The sequence below is a fragment of the Lolium rigidum genome, chromosome 2 (genome assembly GCF_022539505.1).
Source record: "Lolium rigidum isolate FL_2022 chromosome 2, APGP_CSIRO_Lrig_0.1, whole genome shotgun sequence".
Taxonomy (NCBI): Eukaryota; Viridiplantae; Streptophyta; class Magnoliopsida; order Poales; family Poaceae; genus Lolium; species Lolium rigidum.
Window position 1 is genome coordinate 285,870,260 of NC_061509.1, and position 16,570 is coordinate 285,886,829.

General features: G+C 44.5%; 1 protein-coding gene and 1 pseudogene across 1 annotated transcript; one reads left to right on the plus strand and one right to left on the minus strand.

Moving 5' to 3' along the window:
* The first annotated feature begins 340 nt into the window (after positions 1 to 340).
* LOC124693601 lies at positions 341 to 6,714 on the plus strand (annotated as a pseudogene).
* Positions 6,715 to 11,139: 4,425 nt separating this feature from the next.
* LOC124691092 (MEIOTIC F-BOX protein MOF-like) lies at positions 11,140 to 13,724 on the minus strand. Its single transcript, XM_047224375.1, has 4 exons — positions 12,732 to 13,724; positions 12,259 to 12,411; positions 11,984 to 12,170; positions 11,140 to 11,225 (listed from the first exon to the last, which is right to left on the minus strand). The coding sequence occupies exons 1-4, from the start codon at positions 13,575 to 13,577 to the stop codon at positions 11,140 to 11,142; spliced, it is 1,272 nt and encodes a 423-aa protein (XP_047080331.1). The 5' UTR covers positions 13,578 to 13,724.
* Positions 13,725 to 16,570: the final 2,846 nt, after the last annotated feature.

Below are 16,570 nucleotides of genomic sequence, written 5' to 3' on the forward strand. Positions count from 1 at the left end.
GGAGATGTCCTTACACTAACACTGCAAAATATCAGAGGCGCCCCATTCCATGCATCAAAAATCAGGCAAGCAAACGCTTCCAATATATGACCCGTTTTCAGAAATTGATGATTCAGTTCAGCCACGCATGTTTTATATGGCCTGTGTTCAGAAATTGATGATTCAGTTCAGCCACGCATGTTTTATATGGCCTGTGTTACTTCTCACGACTGTTTGGCTGTGGGTGGCTGGTACTTTAAGTCACTGACACATGGACCCCGCATAGCCAAGGTCAACCCAGCACCAAATTCCTTTTTCTCTTCTATACTCCTACGCTGCTGCTGTCCCCGTAAGACCCACCCAAACCAGGAGCGTACACATACTACCCACTCGCAGCAGCAATGGCCGCAGCCGTCGTCGTCGGGGGCATGGTTGCCTCGGGTGTCATCAAGGTGGTGATCAAAGAGATCGGTTCCGCCATTAAAGGCGAGTTCAAGCTGCACAAGAACTTGAGGAAGGATATGGAGAAGATGAAGATGACACTAGAGTCGGTGGAAGCCGTGCTCAGCGAGGCCGAAAGGCGTTCTATCACGGACGAACCTACGCGCCTGTGGATGAAGCGGCTCAAGGACGCCTTGTATGAGATCTCAGACATGCTTGATGACTTCGAAGCTAACAGCAACCTGGTATGAACTAGATCTGATGCTATCATTTTTATATGCCGCACTCATGGAACTTTCATCTCTTTGTTCGCCAAAAATATGGAACTTTTGTGGCTTGGTAACTTCGCTCCCTCCTGGCTTGGCGGCCATGCTCCATAAAAGACGGCAGCGCCACTTGCTGGTCTAGAGGAAAATGGAGTCCATCTCCATGTATACTGCATAAAGTAAATAGGAAATCATGGGGAACAATCGAAAAAGCATGCCTGGAAACAACATTGTCGCCGGCCATGTCTTCACTGCCTTGTTCTGGATTTTGCCTGAATTTCATGCATCTCATTCCGGACGAAAAATAAGCAAAAAAACAAAATTCAAACCCTTGTCTTGGAGTCCTGATATACATATAGATCAACCTGAGAATTGTTGGGGGCCTCAACTGTATACAAAGTTTCAAACTGAAACCATGTGACAAACTTAGGCAAACCAAACCAAACTGACCCACCGAATTGTGCACCCAAACCAAATTACAAACAAGGAACAGGTGATACTCCACCTGCAGTCCTGTACCAAAGTAGACTGAAGGCAAGAACCGTGGTTTCAGCTTGTGGTTTGACCTTTTGAGATCAGTTACCCGCTGTCCCAATCGTGCACCCGAAATCTCTCAATTGCTAGCTAAGCAAGGCCTAGCTCACTTCGTCCTCCTTGCTCAGCATGCTTAGTGGCTCATCAAATAGCGCAAGCTCGCCAAGAAGCGGGAGGGCGGTGGTACCATGGCAGCAGCGCCGAAGAGCGAGGTCGAGAGGTAGTGCCTGTTCAGGTTCGTCAGGAAACTGCAGCGTGCTGGCGCTGGCACTGTCGACGAGCGGACGAGTTAAAGCTGACAGTACCATTGTACCAGCCTTTTAAAATCGATACATACAAACCTGGCCCTACTAATTCATACACGGCACATCATGCAAGGAGGACCTCATCGTCCCCGCGGATGGCATTGAAATGAACTGAGTGGAGGAACTCGTTCCTGCGCATGAAGCCCTGTCCTCGCTGAGCTCGTGCACCCACTCTCCTGAGCTCGTGCCCTCCTCCGGCAGTACCAGCTCCACCAGGCTGCTGCCGATCGATCAGGCCACCATCCCAGCAATGCATTTTGCGCACGGCCGATGCAACAACCTTGTCTGCGGACTGCGGTTCACCTCACTGAGATCCTCACCCACCCGCACCGGCTCCTGAGACTGGCCATGGATCAGACTCGCGTCCGGGTCCGGCTCCCCAAAGTTGAGGAAGAGAAGCAAAGACGACGCATCCGAGTTGCTTCCGCTGGCAATGGCGAAAGGTTGGCCCGGCGGCCTTTTCTTCGCTTAGCTGGTGTAGGACGCCAGGAAGGCAGGAACTCTCCTCCTTTGTGCGAGGAACCAATATAACAAGCTGGTTCTAGAAACCCAAGCCCAAACCTAACTGTTTCCACCATAAACCCAAACCAAATCCAACTGTTAACTTGCTTGGCCTGAACCCAACCAACTAAACCCATATCAAGAAACCAACCCATTAAACCCGGTTAATTAAAAGCCATTCCCAGATTTACATATAGATGCATGTACTGTATTTGCCACCATATACAAGTTCTAAGAGGAAACCCAGTCTAAAAGCTAACAGTCATTTGTTTAACCATAAAACTGAATTTGGTTTGCTTGTCTTCTGTGGTACTGACATATCAAGTTATACCTTTTGTGCAGTTGAAAGGTGTCGTCAAGAAGTTTAAGATGCCAAGTAAGATGAAAGAGATGCAGCAGACGCTACAGAAGATATCAGAAGACCACACGAAATATAGTGTTCCGGCAGAAGCTCACAGCGACAAGCAGCCTGTTCATGATATCAGGGAAACATCAGCGGATGCAGAAGAAACAGATCCCATTGGGAGGACTGATGACAAACAGAAGATCATGGGTCGTCTATCTAAGGGCATCGCTGAAAAGACCACCTTCCTTCCCATATGGGGCTTTGGAGGCATCGGAAAGACCACCTTGGCAAGATTGGTTTACAAGGATCCCCAGTTCGAAGAGTACTCTAAGGTGTGGGTCTATGTGTCCGAGAAACTTGACTTGAAAAAAATTGGAAATTCTATAATATCACAATTATCAGAAAAGGAAGAGCAGAGCAAGATAGACGAGCTGAAGATCATTCATGATCGTCTTGGAAAGCTACTTGCTGGTAATAAGAAGATTCTGATCATTTTGGATAACCTGTGGGAGAGGCGTACTTCAGAACTTGAAAAATTGAAGGTTATGCTAAAGCAGGCTGAGGGGAGCAAGGTGATGGTTGTGGTAACCACACGTGAAGAAAGCATTGCAAAAGAAATTGGTAGTGTTGATCCATACTTCTTAGCTCCTTTGACATATGAAATGTGTTGGGATATTATAAAACAAAGATGCAACTTTGAAGCTCATCCTTGCAAAGAGCGTTTAGAGACGATTGGAAAGGAAATTGCAAAAAAGTGTGGAGGTGTGCCTTTAGCTGCTAAATCACTTGGACACATGTTAAAATCCAAGCCATATGATGTGTGGGATTCAGTCAGGTCCAATCATATCTGGAATCTATCTAATGACAGAAATACATCGTCTACACATGAAGTTCTTGCATCCTTGCTGTTGAGCTACAACTTCATAGCTAATCCATCCTTGAAGTTATGCTTTGCTTACTGTGCAATCTTTCCAAAAGGCTACAATATAATTAAACATGATCTAATTCATCAATGGATTGCTCTTGGATTCATGGAGCCATATAATGATATACACTATCTACCTGGCAACTCGGTGAGAGTTATGTTAGGCAGCTTCTGGAGATGTCATTTCTTCAGCACTCCAAGGTGAGTTAACTAATCCATAGGTCCACAAGAAACTGTCGCATTATTTTAATCGATGCATTGCACTACAACTCACATATGACGTGTATTTATTTATGGTGATGTTGAGATTTTTTTTTTGGAAACAGTTATATGATGTATGGTTGAACAACCACTTTTGCTACTTCTGTTTTCAAATGACCGATGTTTAAAAAATGTACATGTTGCATAGACTCTCTGATCATTTTTTTTTAATTGAAGAACTCCACACCATCCCCTAGACATTTGCTCTTTGGATAACTTGAACTCCTCACCTTTAAAACCATTTATTCAACCCTCCACCCCTCACGCCTAGTATTTGCAAACCCTTTCAAATAACTTTCTAAACGTTTTCAATGGTTCATTAACAGCCAAAATGTCTTTTAACTGTGAATTTGTGCAAGCTGCTGTGTGGATCCAATTTTCCAGTTTCAAAGTTCTTATTCGGTCCAATTAATCATGTGCAGACCGTTGCCGAACATTCCTTCGCAAGGGAAGATGCTACATTATTCAACATGCATGACCTGGTGCATGACCTCGCAAGATCGGTCATGGCTGACGAATTTTACTTGAAGGGCCCCAACTGTCGCTATGCATATCTTACAGATTGTACCAAGCCATTGAAGTCATCAGCTACTTCACCTGCAAAGATAAAGGCGCTGCATATTGTGGACCATCCTGATGGTAGCTTGAAAGAAAATCAGTTCCATGTTGATGCATATTCACAAGCTAGGCACCTCCGTGTCTTAATCTTAGATGTAAGCCCGTACTCTTTAAGGGTGTTGCCAGATTCTATTGGTAAGCTTAAGCAGTTGAGGTATCTTAGTGTTCCATATATCAATGGTGGAACAGATCTGAGGTGTATCGCCCAACTCACAAAATTGAATTATCTCAACCTTTGTGGCTCTACACATCTCTTGGGATTGCCTGAGTCAATTAGTGAAATGGAAGGTCTGATGCATCTTGACTTATCGTATTGCCGAAATCTAAAAAAACTGCCATTGTCATTTGGCACCCTAAGAGAGTTGGTATATCTGGACTTATCACACTGTGGTGGTGTTTTAGGAATAACGGAAGCTTTGGGTGGCCTTACCAAACTCCAGCATTTGGAATTATCAGAGTGTGAAAATCTGAGAGGGCTGCCAGAAGTCATCAGCAGTCTCACTGAACTCCGGTATTTGAATCTAACAAGATGCGTGCATTATATCTTTGACCGCTCATCAGCAAATCAAACAGAAAGTTTCATTCATTGTATATGCACACTTCCCAATATGCAGCAGCTGGACTTGTCTCACAATGAATATCATCTTAGAATACCAGGAAGTGCCCAGCGCCTCAGGAAGCTGGACCTCCGTGGGTGCAATAACGTTAGTGGGCTTCCAAAATATGCGGCTAAAATGAATGGAATCATCGCGGAACAGCTGCACCGTTTACCGTATTTTTCTGTATATGCATATGGCACTGAATGTTGGAGCAACCTATACTTGCTTGAGCCTACAAATCCTGACAGGCTGCATATCGAGATGCTTGAAAATGTGCAGTGCACAGAAGAGGCAAAGAGTATAAATCTCAGTAAAAAACAGAAAATTAGAAAATTGACATTAGAGTGGACCAGCGATGCTAACAGATGTGTGGAAGACATGGAGTTGCTGAGGGAGCTAGTGCCACCAACCAGTTTAACGGAGTTTATGATAGATGGTTACAGTAGTGTAGCTTTTCCGGGCTGGCTCATGAATATTAGCAATTATCTCCCTAATCTTGGCAGAATAGTGATGTGGGATTTGCCCAAGTGCACCCATCTACCACCCCTTGCCCAACTACCAAACCTCCGAGTGCTTACTCTGAAGGGGATGGAAAACCTGGAAGAATGGAACACAACAGACTCTACTTCGAGTGGGCCTATGTTCCCTTCGCTTCAAAAAGTGAAAATATGCTATTGCCCTAAGTTGAGGATACAACCACAACTTCCTAGAGCTGCATCTTGGAAAATAAGCGGAAGTGGTAATTTGCTCACGTCATGGGGGGAGATCGCAGCACACATTGGTGCTTCCTCATCTTCTTCTCCAGTATGTACTCATCTGTTAGTTCAGTACACTGATGTGCCTATGTTACAGTGGAGTTTGCTTCACCACGTACCTGCCCTACGTCATCTGAGAATCGAATTTTGCAGTGATTTGACGATCTCACCACAGCTCACCCGGGCCCTCCACTCCCTCAAATCACTGAAATTGGCATTCCAGGAAGGACCCATGGAATGGGTAGGCGAGCTCAAGTCTCTTCAGCATCTGGAAATACAGTACTACTGGAAGCTACAGGAATTATCCGATAACCTGAGACAACTCACACAACTACAATCATTAACTCTGGAAGAATGTAGTAGTTTGACATCACTGCCTCTATGGTTAGGAGAACTTGCCTCTCTCAAGGAACTTACGGTCAGGAGCTGCAATGCCATTATGATTCTGCCAGAGAGTCTCACCAGTCTCCAAGAGTTAACTCTCTATGATTGCGATGAAATCATGACTGTGCCTGAGAGTCTCACAAGTCTCCAACGGTTATCTATTAATAAGTGTCCAAAACTAGAGCAGTGGTGTGAAGAGAACTACAGCCGCTGGAATATATGTGAAGACTACTGTGCATCCCCAGATCTCCAGGAAAATGACGAGGAGAGATACGACGGCCTAGAACTTGTTCGGACCCTCTCCGCTCCTCCAGTGCTCTCCCAGAGCGAATTTTTACCAGATTGGACCACATGCTCCAGTGTAATGATGGAAAGGACCACCTCATGGTGAAACTGGAAAAAGTACCATGGTGGCAAGGTAGCCAAGTGCCACGTGACACCTGCCGCCACTGTCCCAGGCAGCACCTCAAGCATGCTGCCACGGTCTTATCTACTTTTTGTCATGCAGACCATGAATGCAGGAGAGCGGAGTGGAGTCAAAGATTCGGCCAAGTGGAGAGGATAACAGGTTCCTATTACCTGATGCAATCTCCTGAGACGAAGACACAGGGTGATGCTGTTGGATTATGGTCTGCCTTTCTGTTTGCTGCGTATTTGCTATAGTTCATTTTTCACTATCTCATGTGTCCGTTTCTGGGTATTTGCTACACTTTCTCTTGGTTCCTTGGGTGTGTTGTATCCTGCTTACTTGCAAGACAAGGTGTGAGCTAATCGCTTCATGAACTCAGGTTTTCTCTATTTCCAGAAGCGCCTGCAGCCGCTTTCTCGTAAATTGACACCTTGTTAGTGGAGCCAGTAATCACCAGTAATTACAGAGTAAATATAATATCCGTGAATCTTAAGAGCCATTCTGGTCTCCACTAACATGTCAACGAGTTTTACGAATATACAATATAAAAATGGTTTTGTAAAGGGTGTCATTCACTAAATTAATGTGTAGTCACAGCAGACATGATAGATGAAGCAGAAACATACAAATAATGAAGAATGACAAAAGAACTTACCGTCTGATCGAGAAAATAGGTCAATGATGATAATGTGGTCATGAGGTATGCCAGATGATGTACTGAGGATATTGCAATTTTGCGAATTCACTCGTCAGACATTTCTAAATTCAGTGTGCACAGCTTGCACACAAATGATTGTCCTTTGTTTCTTCAGCTCCTATTGCGCTCACGAGTTTCTATATGATACAACACATTAAGTAAGATATAGTAGAATAATGTACATGAAAATTCATTTAATAATACAGAACTATCATTATATATACATGATATGCCTCAGTGTTACCCAGTTGAAGAGTGAACATCTCAAGAATTGGAGAGTGTTGGAGAATGCACACTAGGTCAGTAGCCATGACCACTCATTGAGGAGCAGTGTCTTTAAGTTGCCAAACACAGGGTGCCATTTTAAACCCCATCTGTAGATAAACTAACTGGACAAATTGCAAATTTATAAGAAACCACGGGAGCAAAGTGTCATCACGGGTTACAGCAGGATGCAAGGCGCTCTGAGACTCTAGAAGACAAAATAATTTAGGTTAATAGGATTTCAGGTAGATACTTTAAATTTTAAACTGGACAAACAGCAAGCAAAAAAATAATAACTTTGAGACTCAAGAAAACGAAATAACTTAAGTTAGTAGGAAGTAATTGTTGGAGCTACACCTTGCAGCTCCCTCTTCTTCTAGTCATCTACCTGTCTCAATTTTCTTGTCCTCCCATGAACACACAAGCACACACAAGAGCACACAGGAAAACACACACACTACACCAAGGAAAAACACAAAGGCTTTGCCGAGATTCTCTTCCTTGGCACTCGTAACGGCTACATTGTTTTCTCTGCCCATAGGCCTCGAATGAAACTTGATTACAATGCCTTAAATGTGGCCACACACTTGCTAAACCACCTGACCTATTCCTAAGCCAAACGGCCATGATCTGCATGCAGCTACATCTATATGCAAGGAATCAGACACGTGCACCTCTTCTTTGACTAACTTGATCACTCCTAGAGCTAGTCTTCCGTTGACACACACGAGCTTATCCATTTAGCTAGCATCTGCACGCACTTATCTTAAACTAAACCAGACCATCAGCTTGTAAACACGCCTGATCGCATCTGTAATGTGTGCATACTGCCGCAGCTTGCCAGCCGGTGACTCAATTACACGCACAACAAATTAAACATGATCCGATCACCTAGACCTAGTACTAATAACAAGATTAGTTCCAACAGTAATTTCAAACATAAGTAAGAAGAGGCAAAACTACACTTCACGTCCTACCCTGGATATATAACAGTTTATCCAATTGACCACTATGTTGATGCTATTAAATCGTCGATTTGACTTTTAAGATCCAATGGTGAAGATAAAAGTACCAAACTATGGTAGTGAGCAAAACTATGTGCAGGTTTAACAATGGATAGAGATGTTCCAATAAAAATTAGATGGCAAACACCAACAAGAGTGAAAAGGCAGTAAATTCAGCCATACCATTTCAATTTTGTAACCAGCTATCAACTCCAAATTCTCAGTATTTGACAAACCATGGAGCAGCACCCCCTCGTCAACAGGATAAGCATGACAACTGCACTCATCATCCACAAAATGCAGACCGATACGTTGACAGTAATCATCACATTTAGCGCCAAGCCCAACATAAGCTGTTACTAGAGATGGCATGTATTCAAGGGAAGGGGTCAAGCCACTATAACCATCAAGTTGCGGGGAGATAAGACCTGGGGCAAATATCCGAATGTGGAAATCCGGAGGGAACGAACAAAGGTCGGTAATGCACATACGCTTTAGTGACTTGGATGACATCCTGCGTGCATCAATTCTGCAACGTTACATATTTAGATCCTCTAACACCAGGCAGCGCGAGAAATTCAGAGCGGAGCATTCTAGGTTAACTCGTTCAAGGCGCATGGTCTTTAAGTGCCGGGAGATGAGAGGCACATCAAGTCTGGGGTCCTCCACGTCATAACTAGCACTGACTTGGAGCTCCTTAACATGGCAGTTTAGAGCATACTCGATCAGCAGCATGGTGTTCGTGTATGTGCTCCCCATCTCATTGTCAAGAGTGGCATCGATCTCACACTTGTCAAGAGGTGAGTTCCCTCGGAGGTGGACGATGAGCTTCGCCAACTGCTCGAAACGCCCCCTTCTAGGGAACCGAGACATCTCGTCAACGTGGAAGTCCAGGTTGGCGGTGCGCCTCCAATGGTCACGCCACCGGGTGTCGAGCACGCAGGTCTGCAGGGCATCACCCGGCGGCAGAAATGACAGTACATGCCGGAGGAGGTCGTCTGTGATCATTGCCGCTCGCGGCATGCTTCTTGGGCATTCCGTTGAACAGCTGGTGGGTGGGTGCTGTGTGAGCGGAGAGAAAATCAGCAGAAACGGGAGGAAAGAGGAGACATCCGTCGCCGGGTGTAGCATTACCAAGGCCGAAGGGAAATTAGAAGAGAAGAATGCAGCATCATCTCCTCACCTAGGACACGCCGGAGCTCCAGGCGCCGGCAGCCGCTGGGAAGACGGAGGAGCAGACGAATCGTATCGTGTACACCATCTAGAGAGGACTCGGAGTGAATGGGCTTTGGGCGTTTTGATCGTGTGGGGCCTGTGGATTTGTAGGAGTGGTTTAGCCTCTCTTTTTTCTTAGTTTAACGACTTAAATCATAATATTCAAAAAAAAAAATCTCATCAGTTCCTCGTCAGATTTTAGTTACAATGGAGTTTTATCACCCAATGGTGAATTGTTTTTAACCACAATTCAAGTCTGACTTTCTTCCCAAGATCAAATCATCCATGGTGTCAATATTAGGCGCTAAGGTGGACACATGTGTTTCCGTACACATAGTGATAATTTTGGTCAAAGTCAAACTTTGTAAATTTTTCCATGTAATGTAAAAAACGCAACATATCCAATGTCAATTTGATATTATTAGAACCATTTTCTTTCATACTATATGCATTTGTTATTGTAGATGCTGACATATTTTTTCTATATTCTTCAGTCAAACTCTACAATACATGATCTTTACCAAGACTAATATTCAATGTATTCAGAAACATGGGAGTGTATATATACATATTTGGTCAAATTCAGTAAGATTTGACTTTTGGCAAAATTTATAAGCCTTGTATTTTAGAACGGAGGTGCTAACTTCTGTCCTTTTCAGAGTCAAATGTTAAAGGCTACATGGTCGCTTTTTTTCAATGAACCTCATGGATGATCTCATTTAAAATCCAGGATGCTTCTGATTTTGCATAAAAGCGTTTTCAGTCAAACTCACCAATTAGGAAGCTGTTGTAACATCTCAACTCTTACCACCTTCACTTTAGTCGGTAAGTAGAGCTCGAGTTGTTCATTCTAATGAGGGTTAAGAAATTTATGTGGAACGAGTCAACAAACAAGGGGCCATCATGAGTTACAAATTTCAAGCCATGCAAAGCCAGAATGCAATCGCCATAAAGGCTACTGCACAAAATAAAATAAAGACTACTAGCCAAACAAGATCTCGGTGTAGATGATTCTCAACTTGTGATCATAACCTCAATGTTATTATGTTAGTATTGATTTATGAAGAGGAAACTTATGTCGAGCTCAGCAGACCATGTACACAAAACGTTTTGCAAACTAGTGCGATCAACCTGACAAACAGATTATTGAACACTGCAAAGGAGAAAAGGAGAAGGTGCATACACAAGGCGTCTGACTCCTGGTCCAACATTTCATCCAGAAGGTCAGAAAAACTCAAAAACTGAGACTCCTGCACAAGGAACTCATGATGTCAAAAGGGGGCACACAGAATCAAATTCCCATTACTGACAACAGAACATAGTAATATTCTGACCAACCATGACACTACGACTTCAACCCACTGGAAACCATTATAATGAGTCACCACCAAACAACCAATCGACCCGGATTTTCAGCACGTTTCTACTCCCTCCGGTCGGATTTAATCGACGTGGAGGGAACCTGCACATGCATGTCATTAGGTTTATGTGTGCGTCAATTAATTGAGACCAGAGGTAGTAGAAGATAGGAAGCTGGAAACCAAATGCGGCGATAACAGACAACAGGACCACCATTGTAGACTTATTCGGACAAACATAGAAGGCTTTAGACCAATGTCACAAGGGGGGACGCATCTCAGGTGCCATCAATGGTAGAAACTGCAGCTACTGGTGCCGTAGTAGAGGGAAGCTGCGACCGCGGAGCCTTCTGAAAACTAAAGCCTGCACAAAACATGGCAATGGAATAAGTTTCGTTCTGACATCCAAAATGCCCTCGACTAATATAGATGGGAGAATAGATTGGCTAGCAGTTTGACATAGAGGAACTATCATGCAAGTCGACTAAATTTCTATTAAAAAAAATCAAATTGGCCTTGGCCAAATTTCTTTGTTAACACAAGTTTAGCCTTGTGAGAGCAATATGTATGACCATTCAGACGCCACAAGACTCGAGGGATTCTACTTCCAATAGTACCGTGGTATGAATGCAATCTATGTCCCCCATCAATCTATATTCATCAAACTGACAACAGGCTAGGAACAACAGGGAAAACAACGAGGCACCTGACTCTACCACCCATCAGTTTAAGATTGTTAGTAAAGTGGAATATGAAAAAGAGCAAAGAAAAAATAGAATTTCAAGACACGAAGAGTTGCTATTTCCATCAGTACTTTAACAGTAAAAAAGCACAGGAACAAGCCCGAAATGATTTTGCATGGATGGAACAGACACGACGGCAATGTGTGGTAACTATCATATTATCAGCAGAAAATACAGAGCAATTAAATTACCTGAAACTTAACAACCATTTTGAAGTCCATCAGCATGTGATCAACGTACTAATGGATAGTGTATGCCAAATATTGAAGGATTTTTAAGGGGTGCCATAAACTCTAATTTGTTGTGTAATTACAGAAGACATGATAGAACAAATATAGCAGAAGGATATAAATCATGAAGAATGACAAAGGTAACTCACGATTTGAGCAACAAAATAGGTCCTTGATGCTAATTTTCCCACGAGGTATGCCACATGTACTCAAGATCTTCAAAATAGTGCGAATTCTCTCATCAACCTTTCTACATTCAATGTTGACAACCTCAAGGTGTGCACACACAACTGATTGTTCCACCGTTTCTTGGGAGTCTGTTACTCTAATGAGTATCTATGGTACAAAAACATTGAGTAAGATAAATAGAATATACATTATAATTTCCTTAAAAATACAACATCTTTATATATAGTGGATATACCTTAGGTTTACCAAGCTGAAGAGTGAGCACCTCAAGGATTGGAGTGTGTTTGAGAATGCAAACTAGATCACTAGCCATAAAACACTCATTGAGTAACAGAGTCTTTAGTTTGTCAAATATGGGGAACCATTCTGAACACCATAAGTGGCTAAACTGGACAAATTGTAAATAAAAAAGAAATGAACCGCGAGACTTTAGAGGACAAAATAATTAAGTTAGTACTTAGTAGGATATTTGTCAAATAATTTTAATTTCAAAAGTAACTAAGAAAAGACAAAAAAAAAAAACTTAAGCCCCGCAAATATCACATTTTATCCAACCAGGGTATACTATGTTATTAATTCATTGATTTGAGAGCTGTTGGTATAGACATAAAAATACCAAAACTGTGGTAATGAAAATAGACATACTACAAGGGGAAGTGTGGGTAGAATATGACAGTAAGAGTAAAAGAGGCAGTAAGTGCAAATTACCATTCCATTTTCAGATACAAACTCCAAATTGACAGCATTGGTCAACCCATTGAGAACACCCTCGAAAACAGGACAATCATAACAACCAAAGTCATCACTCTCACGACAGAAATCGAAGCAGGTATCACGAAGCCGGACATAAGCTGCTACCAAGAATGGCATGTACTCGATGAAAGGAGGAAAGCCATCAAACCCATCAAGTTGCAGCGAGATAAGGTTGGGAGCAAAAATCCGAGTGTGGACATCCTCAGCGAAGCAACAAGAGCCGGTAATGCACAGCCGCTTTAGCGATTTGGATGATATCCTGTGTGCATAAATTATGCAACGTCGCATCTTCAGATCCTCTAATACTGGGCAGCGCGAGAAATTCAGAGCAGAGCATTCTAGCTTAACCCATTCGAGGTGTATGGTCTTCAAGTGCTGAGAGATGAGAGGCTTGTGGAGCTTCCGTTGACCCTCCCCGAAGTAATCAACAGTGACTAGGAGTTCCCTAACTTGGCACTCTAGAGCATACGCGATCAAAAGCTCGGTGTTTCTGTATGTGCCCTTCTCATCATCATCATCACGGCAGACATCGATATTGCACTCGTCGAGAGGTGAGCTTCCGCGGAGGTGGATGAATAGCTTCACCAACTGTTTGAGACGCTCGCAGCTCAGGGGACTTGACCTCTTGCCAACGATGAAGTCCTGGGTGGTGGTGCGCCTCCAATGGTTGCGCCACCTGGTGTCTAGCACGCAGGTCTGCAGGGCATCTTCCAGCGGAAGAAATGACAGCACATGCCCGAGGAGGTCGTCGGTGAGGTCGCCGAAGCGATCCTTGCCGCCTGCCGTGGCCTTCTTGGACATTCCGTCGATCAGGTGGCAGGTGCTGCGTGAGCGGGGGAGAAATCAGCAGAAACGGGAGGAAAGATGGGGAATCCGCGCCGAATGTAGCGCCACCAAATCGAACAGGGGAAAGAGAAGAGATGAATGCACTCGTGGACACGCCGGAGCTCCAGGCGCCGGCAGCCGCGGGGAAGAAGGAGAGCGAGACAACTAAGTCACAATCCTCCTCAATTTACACCACAACGGGAGAGCAGACGAATCTCCGACGTGCTCGAGCTCGGGAGTGCGGAACTCGCATGCGGTCGGTACGAGGCGGCGCGGCGGGATCAACCCACCATCGATTTCGGAAGCCTCGCCGCACTCGAATCCCGATGGCGGCGCGGTGGTGGGAGGTGGGAGCTGGGAGGAGGCGGCGATTGAAGTGGCAGCAACCATTTGTGTACCCTGCCCGAATTAAAGATCTTTGGATTACTGGCCAGAAAACTTGGAACTCAGATTTAATAAACTCTTTGTTCAGCCCAGCAACTGCAAACGCTATCCTCCAAACGGCCATTATTAATGCAAATGAACATGATACTTTGATTTGGAAACTAACTTCTACAGGTCAATTCTCATCCAAGAGTGCTTACAAGCATTGCTTTACTAATCTTCAGCTTCCCCAACGACAAAGATCAAAGATTGTTCCATTGCAAATTATTTCCTTACTTAAACAGGTATGGAGTGACACCCAAATGGCACCACGAGTTCAAACGTTCGCATGGAGATTACTAAGAAAGGCACTTGCAACTGGCAAGAGGGCTAGTAAGTACTCAAAACACATTAACGAAAGTTGCTCTAGATGCGGCAATCTTGAGGATGAATTACATATGTTGTTTTTATGTCCTTTTTCTAAGGCTGCATGGTACTGCTATCCTTGGTTTATTAAAATTGAACTCATGGCAGAGCATCACCGTTCTATTCCTGATTTGATCCAAGCTTTGCTCACTTCCCAACATCCGCAAGTTAACTGTACTAATCTTTACACGTTTCTGTGGTGTCTTTGGAAAGCTCGGAACGATAACTTGTTGAAAGGACACGGATGTCGCCTAGAGGGGGGGTGAATAGGCGATTTAAAACTTTTACGAGATGGGCTTAACCAATGCGGAATAAAACTAGCGTTTACTTTGTCAAGCCCAAAGCCTATATACTATTGTTCACCTATGTGCACCAACAACTTATTCTAAGCAATGGTTCACCTATGTGCACCAACAACTTATGCTAAGCAATACAAGCAAGTATGTGATAGCAAGATATATATAACTTCAAGCACGATGGCTATCACAAGGTAAAGTGCATAAGTAAAGAGCTCGGGTATAGAGATAACCGAGGCACGCGGGAGACGATGATTTATCCCGGAGTTCACACTCTTGCGAGTGCTAATCTCCGGTGGAGAGGTGCGGTTGCTTAGTGCTCCCGAATGCCACAAGAGGCTCACCTTGAGGTGTGGTTGCTCGATGCACACCAACGCCACAAAGGCCTCACCCCAAGATGCGGTACTCACACCACACACCGAACGCCACGAAGGCGCCTCACCTAAATCTCCGGTGACCCTCGCCACAAAGGCCTAGGTCACGGTTCCACTAAGGGATTTCCTTCGAGGCGGAAACCGGGCCTTACACAAAGGTTGGGGCACACATCCACAACTTAATCGGAGGCTCCCAACAAATCACCACAAAGGTCTAGAATCCGTCTAGGGTTCCAAGAACCCAAGAGTAACAACCTTCTTGCTTTCACCACCACGAATCACCGTGGAGAACTCAAACCGATGCACCAAATGCAATGGCAAGAACACCACAAAGATGCTCAAGTCCTTCTCTCTCAAATTCCAACAAAGCTACAAAAGCTATTGGGGGAATAAGAGAGGAAGAACAAAAGAAGAACACAAAGTTCCCCAAGATCTAGATCCCAAAGATTCACTCACAAAGAGATGATTTGGTTTGGTCAAAGTGTGGATCTAGATCCCCTCAATCTTTCTCTCAAATAGATGCAAGAATCATGGGAAGGGGAGAGAGATCTCAAGCTCACAAAAAGTCAATCAACAATGGAGGTGAGAGGCTTGAGAGAGAGGAGGAAGAAGAAGGAGCAAGCAGTGATAAAACAAGAGAGAGAGGGGCTTAAAAGGATGCCCCAATTTCGCCCGTTGGAGTGCCGCGCGCGGGAAGAAGGGGACCGGTAGTACCGGCCCTTGGTGGCCGTACTACCGGCCGGAGATGGCGAGGAGGCAGCGGGGGAGGCGAGCTGCGGGCAGGGAGGGGGAGGCCGGAGCCTCCGGCCATGGTACCGGCCGGGGTACCGCCGAACCTCCCCATAGCCCTGGAGCTTTACTGAGGCACTCGGCGCCTTAGCGGTACCGCGGGCGGTACCGAGCCCGGAGGCTCCGGCCATGGTGAGGCCGGTGGTACCGCCCGTGCCTCCGGCGGCTGCCCCTCCTCTCCTTTTCCTTTTTTTTTCTTTAAATCAAATTGAAGACAAACTTCAAAAGACAATATCTAGAGTTTGGAAACTCGGATTAAGACGAAACCAACTTTGTTGGGAAGAGGACGACAAGAGCTACCCAACAAAAAGTGGAAATATGGAAATCAGTGGGGGGTGATTTTCTATGATTTTTAGAGGTGCAATACCTCAACATGAGAAACCGAGAAAATCACCAAACTTGAAAACGCGACAAGCGATCTATGTAAAATCCGTTTTCGATGAACTAGAGCTTGTCATGAGAGTAAGCACAAGCTCTAAAACATCACATGGATAATATCCAAATAATCAACCAAGAAAGATGATGCAAGGATGCAAAGGTTTGAGCTCTCTCCGAACGATACGATCGAGTTACTCACTCGAGAGCCCTCTTGATAGTACGGCAACTAAACTATAAACCGGTCTCCAACTACACCATGAGACCGATGAGAAAGAAACCCTACCAAGAGCAAACCTTAACCATGCGCATTCCACTTGAGCTCGATGATGACGATCTTGACCGC

Coding starts and splice junctions, on each gene's coding strand:
- LOC124691092 (XM_047224375.1), bottom strand. CDS start 13,577: ATGTCCAAGAAGGCCACGGCAGGCGGCAAGGATCGCTTCGGCGACCTC. Junction 12,171..12,258: donor TTCAGCTTGGTAAACCTAAG/GTATATCCACTA, acceptor TTTGTACCATAG/ATACTCATTAGAGTAACAGA. Junction 11,226..11,983: donor CCTATTTTGTTGCTCAAATC/GTGAGTTACCTT, acceptor TGTTTTGTGCAG/GCTTTAGTTTTCAGAAGGCT.